Source organism: Lates calcarifer, linkage group LG10 (assembly GCF_001640805.2).
Source record: "Lates calcarifer isolate ASB-BC8 linkage group LG10, TLL_Latcal_v3, whole genome shotgun sequence".
NCBI lineage: Eukaryota > Metazoa > Chordata > Actinopteri > Centropomidae > Lates > Lates calcarifer.
Genome location: NC_066842.1, coordinates 7,159,932 through 7,175,873, shown reverse-complemented (window position 1 = coordinate 7,175,873; position 15,942 = coordinate 7,159,932). Strand labels below are relative to the sequence as shown.

At 38.9% G+C, this 15,942-nt stretch overlaps 1 protein-coding gene across 1 annotated transcript in view; it reads left to right on the top strand.

Annotated features, from left to right (window-relative positions):
- kcnq1.2 (potassium voltage-gated channel, KQT-like subfamily, member 1.2) overlaps positions 1-15,942 on the top strand; it is a 149,545-nt gene that overhangs the window by 29,378 nt on the left and 104,225 nt on the right. The window contains exon 12 of the mRNA XM_018675946.2: positions 622-739. Within this exon, the coding sequence (XP_018531462.1) occupies positions 622-739 (118 nt within the window). The remainder of the gene's footprint in view (positions 1-621; positions 740-15,942) is intronic.

The following is a 15,942-nucleotide window of genomic DNA, read 5'->3' as shown; positions in this document are numbered from 1 at the left end:
TTAGCTGTGCCAGCAGTCATCCAGCTGCAATGTTGAACTGGAGTGCTGCAATTCCTGCTTCCTCACATGTTGTTTCCTTATATAAAATGTTCCTCTTGTGTATAGACATTTTTTAAATCATCCATGTTAATTCAGAATTCTGTGTTATACTAAATGGTCAAACACTGAGGAAATCTGTTGATAAAGTGTTTATTTCAACTTTTTTCCTTTCTGCTTTTTTCTTCATCCTTTCTTTTTCTCCTGTTTTAATTATTTTTGCATGGCATCAGGCCCTCCTCATCATTCTTGGTCGTCTTTTACTCTGAGCTGTCCTGGCTCTCCAGGTATCTTTGTTTCTTTGTGTCTGCTTTTATGTTACTCATACTCACAATTACAACAATCTGCACTTCTCTGTTTGTTTTACACTGGAATCCAGCAGTGTCCCTTTGTCATAAAATTTCAAACTATTATTGCACTTAACACAAGAAATTCAGTCCCCGATGATGTATAGTCATTACACACACACACATACACTGAAACTATCATTTAAAAACATTTCCTCAGTATACACTATGCAGATTTTAACTTGTATACAGGTCACAAGCCCAGCATGACTGTATCTGTTATTTTTGTGCTTTGCAGTAAAGAGGAATCATGACAACAGCACCTCCATCGACATTTCCCGCGCCAACAGCTTAACCGATGAGCTGGACTACATGAGTGAGGACATTCCCCTGCCAGTGGTGACTAACAAAGCTCAGTAAGTCCCAGAAAGTTTTCCCTTTGCTCTTCTCTGGAGCCCCCATCTCGCTCCCATCCATCACCCTGCACTGACCTCCATTCTTTGATCCATATTATACTGATTTCCCAGCTCGTCATCGTACCTAAAGGCCTTTTGTCAGACCACAGAGCCCCTCTAGCTGCTCTCTAAATGAAGTTGTTTTGTTGAACTCTCTTGAGAGTTAAAGAGACTCTCAAGGGCCAAGGCCATATCAGGTACAGAGCGTTATAAAGGGGATTATCCCTTTAGTCTTGAGGGAAATGTCAAAGAAATCCCTCTCAATAGGTTGTAGGACATGTTAAGGTACTGAAAGCTTGTCACCACATGCTCTCTTACGGTTGAAAATTCTCTGCTGTTGGTTTGTATGCGAGTTCCAAATGCATTTTGACCCTCCTGCTGACCCACTCATGTAAATGAGTTTCATTAATGTGAACCAAAATGTAATTAGATTTTCTTTGCTTCCTGTGTTAACATGCTGTAGCAAAGCATGTTAATTGCTACAACAACAATTCACTCTCCAATGCTCTATTAATTCCTTCTGTCTCTTCACCACTATCAAGAGGCCAGACCCACATGGTGTTTTCACATGTTTACACTGCCAACAGTTACTGCAAATGTTCCCATAAAAGTAGAGGTAGAATAAAAGTAGAATGAAAAGACTTTGCATAGACAACAAGTCAACATTACTGTTTGGCATAATCCCTTCAGTGGGAGACTGTTTGAGTGTGTTTCCCACTGGGATGGAGTCATGTAGCCTCACTGCATCCAGATTATGTGATTACTTGCTGAACAGGCAGGTACTACCAAGTCCTATAGGACTAAATGGTTTCTATAAATAACTGACTTTGAAAAAGCTTGAGTGCTACGTGGTACGGTTAATCCATAGTGTACATCCGCCACAGTGAGCTTCAATACCCTTTTAATGCCTCAAGTGACAGCTCATATGCACTGAAGGTTTTTAGATGGAATTTGAGTGTTGAGATGCGCTGTGACATGTTCACATGCCCTTTGTATATGCTTCTTGTGTATTTATACATATTTATTTCATAGTCTCAAGGGGAAAAAAGGTGTGAACTGCCCATATTTTGGCCAGGGTGAGCCAGAGAGTTACTTTTATCACTTGGTATTCCCCATAATGGTGCACAGGTGTTGTTTTGGTCAGAAACTTTTGTCTTAAGTCATTTATGTCCTTTTGATGGTTCCATTTTCTGACCATTTTTGTAGGTAATTTACGGGACACTTTGTACCGCAACATACTGTATGTAGGTTGCACTTTGAATTAGTTCACATTGGTGTGAATTGAATTTAATGTAATAGCTATACAGTGTGTGGTTGCTGTGTGTGATCTTAAGTATTAACCAGATAATGTCCTTAAAGTAAAAAATACTTTGAAGTGTAAGGGAGAGATGTCGGTGTCTCAGCAATAGACAAGACGAGGCTAAATCTAAATCATCTTTTAATGTCTTTTTATTAGTTATTCACCATATGTAACAATGTGTGCGTGTGTGTTGATTCTCATAGATGTGTGCTTGTTTATAACTAAATACTGTATTCTTGCTGAATGGGCATTCTTTACCCTCTGCTGCCCCTAGAAATATACAGTCACCCCTGTCACTCAACTCCATCCTCTGGTCTCTGGCTTTTCTTACTCACTCTACATTCTCCTCTCTGCCCTCTCAAAAACAAAAAGCTTAGTGCACCTTTTGTGCAGAGGAACACGAGTTGTTACCATATGGGGCTAAATTCTTACACAATATCCCCCAATTTCTTGTCTTTTTTTATTATTATTTTTTTAGATCAGAATATCTAAAGGGTGATAAAATGCTCTCCAACCATCCACTCCTTTTTAACTGAAGTAAAAACATAAACAAAACAAATTATAACAATAAAACAAGCGTTATGAGCAGCAGAATGCTTCTTCTCTCTCTTGCAGTCTTTTGACCTGCCCTTTCGTGGCATTGGTCCAGGACTCTTTCTCCGCACAGCACTTGAATTCCACAAGGTACTGTACTGGCTCTCCCACTATTCTTCTTCTTCTCTTTCTCTTTACTTTCCTCCACCTCCCCATCCACCCTGATCTTATCAGATAGTGCAAAGATCGCCATGGAAAATGTAAATTATGACACAGCATAGAAACCATGACTAGCCACCACCCAAACTCCTATTAATCATTAAAAATTTGATATGTGCGCCACTCCTGGAAAATGCGATTACAGTTTCTCATATTTTTTTTGGGTGTGTTTTTTTTTCCTGAAAAGAAACCTATTGGTTTTTTCGTATTAGTACTTAAGAATAAGTCAGGCTTATTCTTGAACTTTACTGCCATAGCCATAACTTTTGTCCTTATAGTGTTGATGCTAGTTTCCAGTGTAAAAGTAGAGAGCCCATCCTGGAATCAAATGCAATCATAATTATATAATAGATAGATTTAAGACAGATGTGTAAATACATATCATGGAAAATTATAATCAATGCCATTTTTGCTATTCAGTCATTCGGCTGGCAGTGAATCCTGATGTTTTTAGAAACTGCAGGAGGAATAGGTTACATCTCCATAGCAGCCGCCATATTTATTACTGTCAAAGTGGCAGACTCAGAATCCCAAAGTGCTCTTAAAGTGGCACTGAATACTCCAAGCTTGTTTTAAAAGAATATGCAAAGAAACACGTCATGTCTAGTAATCTAGCCCTTGTTCTTCTAACAGAAGATGGCGCTCCTCTTTTACAGTATGCAGGCAACATGCTGGTACAAAATAGCATAAAACAGCTCATAGCCTGTTGTTTTAGGAGCCTTCTCGCTTCCTAGTATCATTGTTATTACAGCCTGTATAACAGCCAACTTGAAATATAATTTTACCTTATGATACCTTACATAGTTCATCTTAGTAAAAGCATGTAGTCAGATTTCCCTGCCATTTCATCAATCAATAGTCCTTTATAAAAATCTACTCCCATAGCAATCTGTTAAGGAAAGTTCAGCATGTGTCATCTCATGGCCTGGACATATGTACATATCTATACATGTTTCTTTAATCATCCATATTATGTTTGTGAGTGTCTCTGACTGCTGACATGTGCATGTGGGGGTGAGACCACTGGGTGTTAATGCCTAAGTGTGTGAGAGCGAGACTTCCAGCTGCAGAGACAGACAGTGTCTATTTGTATCCATTGCAGTGCTGCCGTGCCCATAACTCAGCTGTAACAGCCAAGCTGAGATTTGGGCCATGCTGGGCACTCCCATAACAGCTGGTTTGTTTTGCCCCTAGTGTCACGCCACTAAGGACAGCACTGTCATTTGGAATCCTTATCTGGATCTCTGCAGACAGCTACCAGATCCACCCATACTGCCTGAGGCGACTTGTGTGCACATACTGTATCAGTTTTCTGTTATTTTATATTCAGGAATGGGAGCTTCTCCACACCTTCTGGCCTTAATGTAGATTTGACATGAGCTGGCTCCTTCCTCAGTTAAATTACTGCCTGTTCAAACAGCTTTTATCCTGCATTTCTGGTATCTCTGTCACTTTTATTTCTCTGTGTCAGCATTCAACTGTTTGTTTGGCTTTGCTGAAGCACACTACCCAAAAGTGTATGTGTGTGTGTGTGCATATGTTTGTTCAAATGTGAGAGAGGCATCAATACAGCTGGCTGTGACGTCTCTGGGCTTCTGAAGAGGAAGTGGTGCAGGGCAGCGTCCACACGCAATCATTTTCACTCCTCTAAACCCAAAACACACACACACACACACACGCAAACAGTCTTTCTTCTTCTGATAGCAGATAAATCTTTATTATTGCTTTGTTTGTTTGTTTGTCTAAACCCAGCTTACAGTGATTTGTTGGATTTTATGAAATATCTCAAATAGAAAACAAATCAAACAAACAAGAAAAACCATACACTTGTTCCACAACGGTCAACATAGTTCTTTCCCTTGTTACTATAAACACTTCCTTCTTTATTTGTTTACTTGGCCCTGTGTAAATGAGGCTTGATTTTGTTACAGTTCAGACAAACACTGATTTCCGTTGATTGTGTACATGCATTAGAATGTGTGAGAACTTTGTGGCTTAGTGGTCTGATATGATACAGTGTGTGTGTACAGCTGTACACTTTGAGGATGTAAATTTTCTGAGATTTACTGGTTAACTGTTGGATGAAATCATAACAAACCCCAGTGGGGCTGCTGATCCTAAATCCATCCCAAAGCAGGTTGACTTGTACTCTCTTGAAGAATGAGTAAATGTTTCCAAGTATACTTCTTAGGCCCCAAACAGAGGAAGGCCTTGTTTAGCTGATTGCAGTGATTGTGTCGTATCTCTCTCTCTCTCTCTCTCTCTGTTCTCTGCTGTGATTACCTTTTTTTCTCTATGTTTTCTAGAACTGCCTCATCTTTCAGCCCCTGCATGCACCCAAAAACTCTGTCAAGCAGCACCAGATCAGTAAAGTCTTGTCATCTTGTGACCTGAGGCAGTCGCCCCTTTCTCTTGCCGGGTGTGGCCTTGTTCTCTGACCCCCACCTCCTCCTCTGTCTTGTCTCCTCTCAGACCTGTAAAAGCCTGCATGGGCCACCTACAGGCAGCTCTTAATTAGTTCCCCTCTTACAAGCTAGCCAGAGATAAACAATGAGAACCCACTGCAGCACCACGGGAGGGATTGCAGGCAGAGACACATGCATCATGGCCCGTCGTCTTCAAGTAGGGGCCTCTCTCTGCTGAGCAACTGGCGTCTTTTGTGCAAAGCTCTGAACAAATTGACTTTTTGTCTGTGTGGCCTCTGTATGCCTGTCTTGTTCACTGTACTCTGATATTAATGACATGGAGGGGCATTTCAAACATATGGTATTTAGTCATGAGGAAATCTAAAATATATTCATGGCTTCTGTCGCAGGAGGCTTTTTAAACCTTAAATATTGTCCCTTTGACAAATGTTTGTGATATACTCTAAGTTTCTACCACAGCTGTCTTGCCTCTCCTCAACTTTGTGCCCCAGAGCGTGTGCCAAGAAGTTATTTTATAGGGCTTTATGCAAGATTCAACAGTGAATCTAATGTGAAAATATCCAATAAATCCTCTTAATATTTTTGGCTCCACTGCCAAGTATTAGAATGACAAACTAGACTAGGCAAGGGCTCCACTTTGGGCACATGCACACACATATGCACACAGACAAATGGATGGGCTAAGATCTGTGGCCTCCTGCCCTGCAGCAAGAAAAGCTGCCCGGGTGCTGTTGCTTTATGAAAAGATAGAGAAAGCTATTAAGAAAGAAAAGAACAAATTGTGCCCCAGTTTCTTGACTTTCTGCCAATTTCTAGAGCATTAAAAGGACAGAAAATAGTCTTGGGGCAGTAAAACAGCCACACACTGATTGATATTCTCTGTGCATGGAGGGATTCAGAAGTTAATCTCATTACAGACTCTGGGCTTTTTACGTGGTTGCTGACCTCCACTCTACCTTTACACACTTGGATGTATTAGAAATAGTTTAATTGCTTTCACTTGGCCAAAATACAACCAGCATAAATGCTACACTTGAGCTGGCAGTATTGTACAGTTAAATTAGAAACTGGCTTGTTCTTACAGGCAATAAGTTGGCTGGGGGTGTTGTTGAATTTGATTGCTGCAGAGTGTACAGGCTCACAAACATTCTTTGCCCCCATTGCACTTTGTCTTGCATTTGGTAAAACAATGTCATGCAACAGTTAAATTTTACATGTGGGCTTTAGGTGCATGTTTCCAGACGACCAGTCATTGTTAGTATTATTTATACTTTGGATAGATGTAAAGATTGTGACACACACACACACACACACACACACACCAAAAAAACAAAAAATCTTTCAGGCAAATCAATCCCGTCAATCAGTTCCTGTGGCCCTGCCATTGTTATTAAGCACTACATAACAATTTGCGCCCCACAACCTTTTACAGTAACTGTCTTAACAACTTACACCTAATGGCGTGTATTTGTAGTGATCTCGTAGACATACATTACTCAGAATTAAAGCACTGGAATAATGAAACTGGATGTGCTTTACAAATGTAACTGCAGCACAATTAATTCTGCATTCTTTGTCACCTGTAATGTTGTTGAGAAGATTCTGTTGGAATAGACCACTACTACTACTTTACATTATATGTCATTGCAAGTCATCAGTGACTTTGCTTGTATGACTAAACTTGTGGATGGAAGGTGGAGAATTCCCAATGTTACAGCACTGTATTGTGATAAAAGTAATTTCTAAATAGTATTTATTTTTGATTGTAAAATAGATCAATTAAATGATATACTAGTAATACTTAGGTACATGTAAGAAAAAGAAAAAGTAACTAAATTTTAATATTCCTTGTAAAACAAGTTCCTGAATGGCTCAGTGCACACTAATCTAAATCACATACTGTCTCCTGTAGTGAAAAGATGATACAATGTGTTTGAAGTTTTACTGTTCTTCCACAGAAAGAGAGATCATTGGCCACTGGAGCAATTTCTTTTACCGGTGCCAAAAGAGAATCGGCAAGCCATCTTTTATGGCATATACGTCACACCCAGAGCAGTAAAATGCATTTTCATGAAGTACTTAATTAAAGAGTGCGTTTTGTCAGGCTTGACACTGGCCATCCTGCATTAATGAAGGCCCTTGTGCTGCTGTTATAAGGGCTGAGAGTGTTTACTCCTCCTCAGTGGTGTTGGTGGTTCTGGGAGGGTTTTATGGCGAGAGACCATCAGTGACTGGGGGAATGGCCTGCTTTACGGCCTCTCACCGCAGGTTGGAAAATCCAGAGACTCAGCAAGCAAGAAGTGCATAAATAAACTGTCCAGACCAAATAAAAAGATACTCTCACCAACATGATCTGACATGAACTGCTGCGTCCTGATTATTGCCAGGTCTGGGTGCAGTAGCTGGAAGTTATATGAGTGCCATTTTGGCTCCATCAGCATTAGTGAAATCTGTCTGGAGTGCGCACAGTGGTAGATTGAAGTGAGCCTGTCACTGCATGCTGGTTTGGTTGAGTATCCTGGTGCGGTGCGGTATATCAGGGTTCAATCCAAAATCAGCATGGATAACTACCAAGGATCCAGGCCAGACTGTGTGGCATAGCAAGCTGCAGCAAACCAAAAATAGACTGGCAAACAAGCGCTGGGTCCATAAACCCAAATAGTTCAGTGTTAGTTTTTCTCTTGCTGGATTATTTGACATTGTGTTCTGTATAAAAGATGATACTGTAGACAGGTGTGGTGTTGTTGATTTTTTTTTTCTCCTCCGAAATTCAGGTGTGGTTGTTTGGGGATGCTGGCAGTGTACACTAGCAAAAAAAATGCTGATTTTACTGTGTGATTCATAGTCAGTTACTCTGGTTTATAATCCTATAATATACTCACAATTATAGCTTACATTTGTCCTAATAATGGGGATTATTTCTGTTGGTATGTTGCATGAAATATTGTCGCACTTGCGCACATCAGGTCATCTTAATAGTGCCAGATAGGCCAATAAAAAAGTCAGTGGAGAGATTTGTGTCTGGAGCAGAAATATATTGTATGTTTTTAATGTGTATAGTTTGTGTGTGTGTGTGTGGCCTCAGGAGTGCATTTAAAATCTGCACATTTCTTGCAGACTTACTCCAGCTTTCCCATGTGCCTTGCATTGCTTTGTCTGGCATCAGTTTCTCTTCATTCCCCCAGGTAGACCCCATCACCTGTAGTGCCACAACTGTGGGGCCTAATTAATTAAGAAAAGAAAACAAAAGAAAACAAATAAAAAAATAAAATTAAAAAACAGGGAAAAAATAAAACTCAAATCATGGAAAGGGAAAATTAACACAGGAAAGTGCTGTTTTCACATGACTCACTGAGCAGCTTTGTGTCGTAGCTGCTCTTTCTTTTGTTTAAGGTCACTAGACAGTTTTAGGAAAACTGGCAAAGTATTTGTTTTGATTAGACCTGAGTGCTGTTAACAATTATACACTCAGAGGACAAAATTAATGACAATTAGTGTTTTTCTTAGCTGCTTTCAGAATTTAATTGTTTCCATGCAGGGCTTTATTTGGCTATTTGGATTTTTGTTTTTAATTTAATAATGTTTGTTCGAATGGATTGTAACATTATAACAGTGAGGTTAAATATACAAATTAAACTAATTGAACAACATAATTACCCAAAATTAAATTATTAGGATCCCAGTAATGGAAGTCAAAATAAGGTAGCTTGAGGATATTTTTTTTTCCCCACATGAACACAGCCATAAACAAACTGATAATAAACTCCAGATGAAATGGGAATGTTTTTCATTAACCTTCATTAATTATTGCAAAAATCACATGAATTACTGAACAGGAAGTAACAAAATCACATTAATTAGTAAAGAGGAGAACAACAAGAATTTTATGCATGTAACAAAGATTTCACATCAGTTATTATGTTTTGATAATAGTACTGTAGTTAAACTTTAAACAGAATTTAGTCTCAAATAGTCTTACATTTCAACACAGATATGACATAAAACGACATGACAATAGTGATACAACAGAACATGCAGTTAAAAAAAAAACTAAAGACTATCTTGAAAAAGCAAATGACATCATCTGAAATGATGTCTCTTCTCTTTCTTCTCTTCTCTTCATTAATGTCTTCAATAGATATACAGGTCTTAGAGTCCCCACTAGTTTTCCCTATTAAATTATTAAATTGCATTCTATGTGCTATTAAAAACATGTTAAAAATTGACATTCTAAATTTAATTTGGATGAACAATGCATGTCCCTCGACCTTTTGAATATTGCTGAACAGTTCAAAGTTGCCTGACCACAAGTTATCAGCATTACTATTTATGAGAATCGCTGGCTTGAATTTCTTGGTAGTACCTGCTCGCAGAGTTTTTATTTAGATGTGATTTCTCTGAAATAAAGTTTCAATTGAAGTCCCATCCTCAGAACTTTTCTTATCACTCTGACCACTGCGAACAACAACAGGGTGCTACAGTCAGTCTCTATCACAATGTCATCGCTAGGCTTTGCATGAGTTTTATAGGCGACACCCCTCACAACCCCACACATTTGCAGCTTCACCACAGAGAGTACGCTGGAATTTGGCGCGTACTTTGCTTCTCAGAGAAACCCAACCACAGTGTTCCTGTGGTTGTGGGATTGGAAGTTTATCTTAAATGTGACATCTTGGCAGTACAAAGAAAAAGATAAGCAATACAGAGAATTAAAGTGACGAGAAAAAGGCTTTTCTTGTTGTTCTACGTCGTATGTTCACTGTAGTCTGTGATAAAGATGCAGTCCACAGCTTATCAGTCAAGACCTTAAATACCTCTGAAGCCATATGTTTTAAGGCAGGGGAGTGAAAAGCTGTAAATCATGGAGGGGGGGAACAGGTAAGCCTTGGCAATGCGTTTGTCACCTCCACTCCTCAAGCTCACTCAAATGCACACACACATACACACACACACACTCCTTTCTACTCCCCCAGTGTATTTTTTCCACTGCTGTTAATAGGAGCCATATAGAGCCCAGTTCATAATGAAAGACCCCCCAGGGGCCATGGTAGTAAATGGGACTAATAACCCTCTAAATAAGTCTCTTCTAGTGCTGAAAGGCTGACTTCTTTATACTGCAAGTGTATATGTGCTGTAAAGTCTTTTCCAGCCTACTACTGTAATTTTATGGCTCTGTTTTATCCTTTTCTTTCAAAGCCTGTCAGAGAAATTGGGAGGGAAGTCAGAGAGGGTGTCAGTGGATCAAAGTGCTGCAGGCCCTCCTAGTTTAAGGCTCTGAAATGTAGCTGAAATGCATAAAATTGCATAAAATATCTGGCATGTGTTTTGTCTTTTTAAAGAACTGAGTAATAACAATTCATAGCTTTATATGAATGGCACGTGTCATGAAATAGAGCAGTCAGCAAGGTCATGCAGTAAATTAAGAGTGACATAATAAGGCAGTGTAATTCAGGATGTCCATGCTTTGAGTGAGTATTTGTATGTAGTAGGATAGATAGTGTACAGTGTGTGTGTTTGTGTGTGTGTGAGTGTGAGTGAGTGAGTGAATGAACTTGACCAGCTGCTGAAGGCCTCTGCTGGTTGCATAATGAAGAAAGGATACAAGCCAAATCCAATGTCCAAATCACATTTAAAAATAACAAATAATAAAATTAGAGCATAAAAACCCTGAACCTTAAATCAAAAGTCAAAAATTAAGAGGGTGGCGTTTAATTTTGTTTTGTTTAAATTCTTGTGTTTAAATTCCAAAGGTGTAATATAGATACCACAATATACCAAGATGCTTAACACTGTAAAAATGGCACAGCAAAAGATACAGTTAATGAAGAAAAATATCAAACAAATACAGACTTCAGTGCAAATAAAAGAAGGCCTCAAAACTGCATGTGTTTGGAAAGGAGGGCAACACTGAATTAGCAGTGTGACCTCATCAGTGATATTTTGATGATAATAGAGATGATAACAATGTTTTACACTTAGCTCATAGAAATACTGTTGTACTGCTGGTGTTTGTCAGAGCAGGGCAGTATGGTATAGCTGCAGTTGATGTTTTAAACTGAGTCAGAGGGTGGGGATAAAACAAACTGTGAAACATCAGAGAACCTGGTTCACACTAAATAAATCTGCAGAAGAGGTTTTAAAAAAAAAAAAAAAAAAAAAAAAATCATCCACATTCATATAATTAAGATTTTGCAAATACTAGTATATTTTGTAATCTATCCTCTTTTGCTGTTCTACCTATAATGTTAACCTGTATTACTACACCTCACCCTATATTTTATATATTATACTATATTATGTCATTATGTTATACTACTTGAAATAGAATATATACTTTATTGTGTTTCTGTCATATTTCTGTATTAATACAAATATACACCATGTATCATTACTTAATATACTGTGTGTGTGTATATGTATGTGTGTATATATATATATATATATATATATATATATACACACACACTCACTATTCTGGTGGATGTTGGTATTGTAGATATATATTATTCTTACAAATACTATAAATATGTCATTGTGCTGTTACTGAACACACCACGGTATCAATTAAGATTGCACTGCATAATTAATGCAACTCTGGTCACGGTCACTGTGTCTATACTGTACATTGTTTACCGTGAAATTTTGAATTTAATTGCTCTTGTATTGTTTATCTTTTTTATTTCTGTTCTTACTCTTAGCTTATCTATTTGTAACTATTTTTACTTTTCTCTATTTATCCATACTGATTTCTCTAGCTGTGCTGCTGCAACTCTCGAATTCTTGGGGATCAATCAAAACTCATCTTACACAACTAATGTGGTAATACTTAAGTACTAATGTAGCAAAAATAAATAAATAAAAAAAAATGTAATAATAATGATTATGATAATTTTTACAAAATGTAATTAATGATTTTTCTTTATGGTCATTTTATGCGAGTTTTATTATTAATTTGAAGGCAAGATTCCCAACAAGATCAGTTAAAGTTTATGTTTAATGTAGTCAAAAAACTGGAATAAGTCTGATAGTGAAATAATGAATCCCCCTTTTTTTCATTGTTTAGTCTAAAAATATGCTGATTCAAAGATGATAAGCCTAAAAAATATTTGTAATATCCTTTAAAAGAAGACTATGTGTAACCTTTAACTGCAGAATGTAAAATGCACCTCTGGTGCTAAAACAGTAAAAATCCCCCCAAAACATAACTCCACTACAGCCCTGTATTCATCAGTGTCTGAAGGCTTCATTTTTGCTCTTTGTGAAAAGAGAAATTTGTGTAAAACATTGTCCCTGCTCCTGAGGGAGAGACAGATAATTAAACCGTGAAAATCAAGTGCATCTGTAAACAAAGCTACTGGGAGGTCAGCAGTATTTCAACAAGAGGTTTAATCTTTCAAACTCTTCAGCACACCATGTGTATTTATGAGTTCTGAATAACAGTGACTATAAGAGAAAAGACTAACATGCTTACACATAGCTAAGTATTGTCACATGCCAAAGTTGTTTGTTTGTGTTAGTTATGTTTGGGATATCGATGCTTCTTTAGATTGAAGGACAGTAGCGTAAAAAAGCCAAACGTCAGCAGTACTACAGGGAGTGGAGGAGGGGAGCTGAAGAGAAAATAAATTCCCCTCTCTGGCCAGCAGGCTGTGCTGTAGCAACATCACTCCTCCATCCCCGTCACTTCCATTCACTATCCTACAATCACTCTTTTTTTGTTCAAAATTTTTTAGTGTAGATTTAATAATTTGGCCTCTGCTGGTTTTCCACAGAGAGTAAGAAGGAAATGGTAAGTGTAGGGTTGAGCTCAAGTGGAAATGTCCTTGTCGGGGTGTTTTCATGAGTTTGGTGTCTGCAGTCGGGTGTGCCCATTACCAACACCATCAACACCACCACCACCACCACCATCACTGCTACTACCCTGGTCAACCCCTCTGCCTGCAACTCATTATGTTTCTATCCCACTTTTCTGTTCTGGAGAAAGAAAGAAAGAGAAAAGGAGAGATGCATAAAAATAATTGACAAAACCACACTTTCCCTCCTGTGTTTTTCTTTCTGCGGTCCAACAGTGTTCAGGTTTTTTGTGTCAAACATTCTGCTTTGGTCTAGCTGTGAACCATAGCTGTAGTGTGCCAGTTCCAAAACAGTTGATAACAGTTTGGTTTGAGATAAAGATTCTGAGCAAACATTTTTATCTTTGAATATAGAGCTGTCTCAGTTGGGGAAAAGGGCTGATCAAAAGCTACGAGAATGAGTGTGTGTTTGTGTTTGCATGTGCATTTATGCACTGTGTGTTACTGTGAATTTGCAAGCTCCATTTGGTGTGTCACTCCAGTATTTACAACATTTTTCCTGACTGTAGGTCAAATCATCCACTCTCTCTCCCTTTCCCTCCAGCTCTCTCTCACTTTCCTCTCTCTCTCCTTCTGTCTGTCTCTTTCACGTTTGGCCTGGCCTCAGTACAACTCCTAGCAGTTGTCAGTTTCAGGAAATGCACTGCGCTCTGTTGGGAAGTGAGGTATCTGCCTCTGGGCCAGCCTTTTTTTTTTTTTTTTTTTTGGTAATTTTTATCGGCTGCTTACGGGAAGCAGAGCTCCTCCGTGCACACAGGACCATTCACTCAGCCCTCTCTTCCCTTGTTATGATTGCATGCAGACTGATACATATACTGGCTGGATGAGCAGTTCGACATTTACATGACTGGATAGCTGGTTGGATGGATGCTCTCCTATTATTGAGTGTGTGGATAGGGGGATGGTGTGTTTGTATGCATTTAAGGCACTGACTATAGGGTCCACATTGTTACAACTGAGCCACAACTTCAACTTACTGTCTAATCACACACATGCACACACACTTGCCTCTTTACACCCCCAATGTATGATCTGCAGGAGTGCTGCAGAAAAGTAATGAAAACAAAGTTATATGTTTTTGGCTAGTGGCTTGACTGTGATGTTTGAGAGAGGCAAGTGTGTCTTCGTGTGTGTGTGGGGGTGTGTGTATGTGTGGGTTTGGGTTTGGGTATGTGTGTATGTGCGTGTAGGAGTGGGGAGAGCAGTCCAAACAGGATATTGTAGTACACGGGAGCACAGATTCTTCCTGCGGCATTTTGGCTCTGTGGGTTCAGGACAGCCTCGACGACAAGCAGGCAGCACCCCCTACGTTGTCACACACACACACACACACACACACACACACACACACACACACACACACACACACACACACACGCAGAATGCCCTAGCCTCCTATCAGATAACTGACTCAATAGCCAGCCTCCCTTTCTAAGAGGAAAACAATATTATTGGACTCAGTGACAGTTTCCTGCAGAAGAGTGCAAGTTCCATAGAAACAGAATAAAAATAATCAGTCAGTGTCATACAAAGTGTTGGGCAGTCATGAGGAAAATAATAATGTTTCAGAGCAAATAATTTGCTCTAAACACATCATCTCAAGCTACACATTTTAAACTATGTACTTGAATAACTTGACAAATGCAATTTAACATTTTTTGCTCCCTCAAAATGTGTTTATTCTCAGCCTTGGTTTGGAGTAAATAACAAGTTGGCCTTGGACTTTCCATTTAAGATGTTTTGCTCTATGCAAATCACACCACAGTGGACTGGTTTCAGTCTGATCAATCTGTCAGTTCTGTAGAAACCATTTGTCAGACATGACACTTAAGTCAAGAAAACTTCAACTGGAGAGATGTTATTTAAAGAATACATTCAGGACCGTGTACTAGAATAACCTTGTAGCAGTCAGCTTTTAGTGCTGTTTGATTCAACGGACTCTGTATTGCATTTTCCACACTTACCAAAATTTAGGTATCCCCAGACTTCCTCCTTAAGATAGTTTGTCCTTTGTGCACAAACTTCAGATAGGAGTGGAATTGGCCAGATTGGCCGAGTAAAATGTGTGAGCGAGTCAGAGGGAGAGAGGGAGAGAGAGAGAGAGGGGAATGGATTCACCTCGACTTGGAGGGGAAGGACAAGTGTGAGTGGAGTGCAGTGTGTGTCGGTGTAAGCGGGGGTTCATCTCACAGGGCTGTCAGGAGCGTTAAAACAAGCTGTTTGTCAAGTGCCAAACCCAGCGGCACCCATCCACTTGCTCCATCCTGGGTGCTTCACCCATAACACTGCCGTGGCAGACTGACTGAATGTGTGTGTTACTGCCTGGGTTTTTGTGTGTCATTGTCTATATAAATAGACAGACAGACAGGTAAGTAGCTGGATAGATAGAAATGGAAGAGAGAGGCATTTCTGTGCACCATATGTACATACTGTAAAAAAGAACAGATTTTGAATATAAACACTGAAACAATTTGGACAGAATGTGAGTCAGGGCTGACTAAACTATTAGTTTTGGGTTATGACCAACAATTCCCATTTTCCTCCATTCCCCTGTGTTTTGCCCTGTTTCTCGGTAGCTCTATAAAACATTGTTTGGACAAGAAAGCAGACATTGTTATTTGCCTAAATTTTATTAGTAAATATGACTTTATGAGCTCTGAGTTTCCATAATTTTTGAGCCATTTGCATTTGGTCATTTGTGTGCTATGAAATCTAAATCAAGTCCTCATTTGTTATTAAACACAAAATGTTTTGTATTGAAACAAAACAGCCATAATGTTGTTATTAATTTTGTTTCCAACAAAATTGCTTATGAAACAATCAGTAATCATC